A 2,625-nucleotide genomic window follows, 5' to 3' on the forward strand; every position below is an offset into this window, starting at 1 on the left:
CGGCAGTAGCGGCAATGGCGGTAAGGGCGGTGGTGTGAGTGGTGATCCGCAGCGGCTAGAAAAGGGTCCCAGGAACCTCTGGCATCAAACAACCCAGAGACAATGGCGATAAGCAAACAAGCAAGGCTCCCGCTCCACCGGAGCCCTGCCCTCCTTTTAAGCGCCTCCTGGCGCTTTCACCCCGCGCAGGTGGCGTGCGTGCCGCAAGTGCTGCCAGGCAGTGTAGTTCCAGCCCCAGCAGCAGCGTCAATGGCGGTAAGGGCGGTGGTGTGAGCGGTAATCCGCGGCGGCTAGAAAAGGGTCCTGGGCACTCCTGGCGTCAAACAACCCAGCGACAATGGCAATAAGCAAACAAGCAGGGCTCCCGCTCCACCAGAGCCCTGCACTCCTTTTAAGCACCTCCTGGCGCTTTCACCCCGCGCTGGTGGCGTGCGCGCCACAAGTGCTGCTGGGCAGTGTAGTTCCAGCCCCGGCAGCAGCGGCAATGGCGGTAAGGGCGGTGGTGTGAGCGGTGATCCGGGGCGGCTAGAAAAGGGTCCCGGGCACTCCTGTTGTCAAACAACCCAGCGACAATGGCAATAAGCAAACAAGCAGGGCTCCCCTAAACTATGTAGTAGTTTTAGCAAAAATCAGGAAGCATTCTTTTTTCTTGGGTTAAAATTGAGAATCTTGCTGGTATCCAGTCTTGTATATTTCACAAACAATCGGTTCATGTGATCCTAGCAGATATATCTGGGTCGGACCTGCTTATTGGTGAATACCCAATCCTGCCTTACACTCAGCATTCTGAGTGGCTGCATGCATTGAATGAATAAAATGGAAGCCAGGGGTATCTGCTGGGGACACCACAAGTTACAGGGGTAATCTAATATGCACAGTTCCATAACATAATCTTTTTAGCCAAGAACAAGTCAATGCACATGTAGATCTGCAGTATCCACAGGAACCTGTGATTGTCAATCATGTCAGAAGCAATCGATAACATGAGACAAAAGCTTGCCTTTCAGTGGACTAATTTTCTCAACGCTCTTTTTACATCATGGTTTCTAAGGCTGTAGATCATAGGATTTAACATTGGTATAATAACTGTGTATAACAAGGATAGCACTTTACCCTGAGTCTTCGAAGAGATAGATTGTGGTTGCAGATACATGATGAAAATAGTCCCAAAGAATAAAGAGACCAGGGTGAAGTGTGAGGCACATGTCGAGAATGCCTTATATCGCCCTTTCAAAGACTGGATCCGCAGGATAGTAGAGATGATATAGCAATAAGAGGTGGTGATTAGCCCACATGATGAAATGCCAACAAAAGACACAAAAACAAAAATAACCACCTCATTAGTGGTGGTGTCAGAGCATGACAGCTTCAGGAGTGGTGAGAAGTCACAGAAAAAGTGGTCAATTACATTAGACCTACAGAAAAATAAACTAAAGGTAAGGATGGTTTCCCCCACTGCGCTCAGAACACTCCAAAGATATGTGGCAACTGCAAAATTAACACATTTTGTTTGACTCATTATAACTGGATAAAGCAATGGTTTGCAAATGGCTACATACCGGTCATACGCCATCACCCCCAACAGAATACTCTCAGAATTTCCAAACACAGTGAAACAGAAGAGTTGAACAGCACAGCCAGAGAATGTAATGGTCTTCTCCACAGAAATTAGGTTTACAAGCATATTAGGTGTGATTGATGAGGAATAACAGAGATCAACAAAGGAAAGGTTACAGAGAAAATAATACATGGGTGTGTGGAGGTGAGGATCAGTCACTATCAATGAACAAATTAATGAATTACCCAGCACGGTTACAATATATACCAACATGAAGATTACAAAAAGCAGGACTTCTAGCTGAGAATTAGTGGTGATACCCAGAAGAATGAACTCAGTCACTGAAGTGTGATTCAATCCTTCCATAACTTATTGCAGGTGATATTCTGGAATTGAAAAATCTCTGGTAATAACTGTTAATATCACAGGTAAAAAAACATGTCCCTGCTAGTTTTTGCATTATCCATTACATTTTCAAAAGTGATAGCGCAGGAATGTCCATGGTAATTACAAATCTTCATTCACAAGTATCTAGTTTTTGAAGGGAGACAGAAGCAAAAATTCAACATTAAATTAGTATTTTTAATACACAGACACAGGGATTATGAAACATCGTGAAATTTTTTTCCAAAACATTGATATTTTATTTAAAATATTGTGCCTTGTGAATCACCTTATTCCATACTTTTCATTCAATTAAATATCTAAAATCAGAGCAAAAACTAAAATATTAAAACACCTCAATATTTCTTAGCTAGAAATGAGCTTGCCCACTATCAAGATTTGCTTTGTGTGCTGGTAATCAATATCATGTGGCTTCAATTGTCTTCTGCCAAGAACCTAGTGCATACTAAATATCAATGACAAAATATTAACAAAAATATTGACAGCTAAGTAAGCCAATGTATTCCATGCCTAACTCCACATATGTAACCTACATCAGGCATGCAAAGCCCATTGGGCTCAAAGGGCTTCAGCCCCCCCCTCCCCCATCGTGTGTGTCAGCCCGGGCTGAGACAACTTCCCAGGCTGGCGACCGTCTTATTGCAGCCGCACCCGAGTACTTC

At 44.0% G+C, this 2,625-nt stretch overlaps 1 protein-coding gene across 1 annotated transcript; it reads right to left on the bottom strand.

The window, feature by feature from the left end:
* Positions 1 to 1,003: 1,003 nt before the first annotated feature.
* Positions 1,004 to 1,924, bottom strand: LOC144769241 (olfactory receptor 5AR1-like). Its single transcript, XM_078653300.1, has one exon. The coding sequence runs from the start codon at positions 1,922 to 1,924 to the stop codon at positions 1,004 to 1,006; it is 921 nt and encodes a 306-aa protein (XP_078509426.1).
* Between the last annotated feature and the right edge of the window lie 701 nt (positions 1,925 to 2,625).

This window comes from Lissotriton helveticus, chromosome 1_1 (genome assembly GCF_964261635.1).
Source record: "Lissotriton helveticus chromosome 1_1, aLisHel1.1, whole genome shotgun sequence".
Taxonomy (NCBI): Eukaryota; Metazoa; Chordata; class Amphibia; order Caudata; family Salamandridae; genus Lissotriton; species Lissotriton helveticus.

Bases quoted from the DNA above. Each gene is read 5' to 3' on its own strand.
- LOC144769241 (XM_078653300.1), bottom strand. From the start codon at position 1,924: ATGGAAGGATTGAATCACACTTCAGTGACTGAGTTCATTCTTCTGGGT.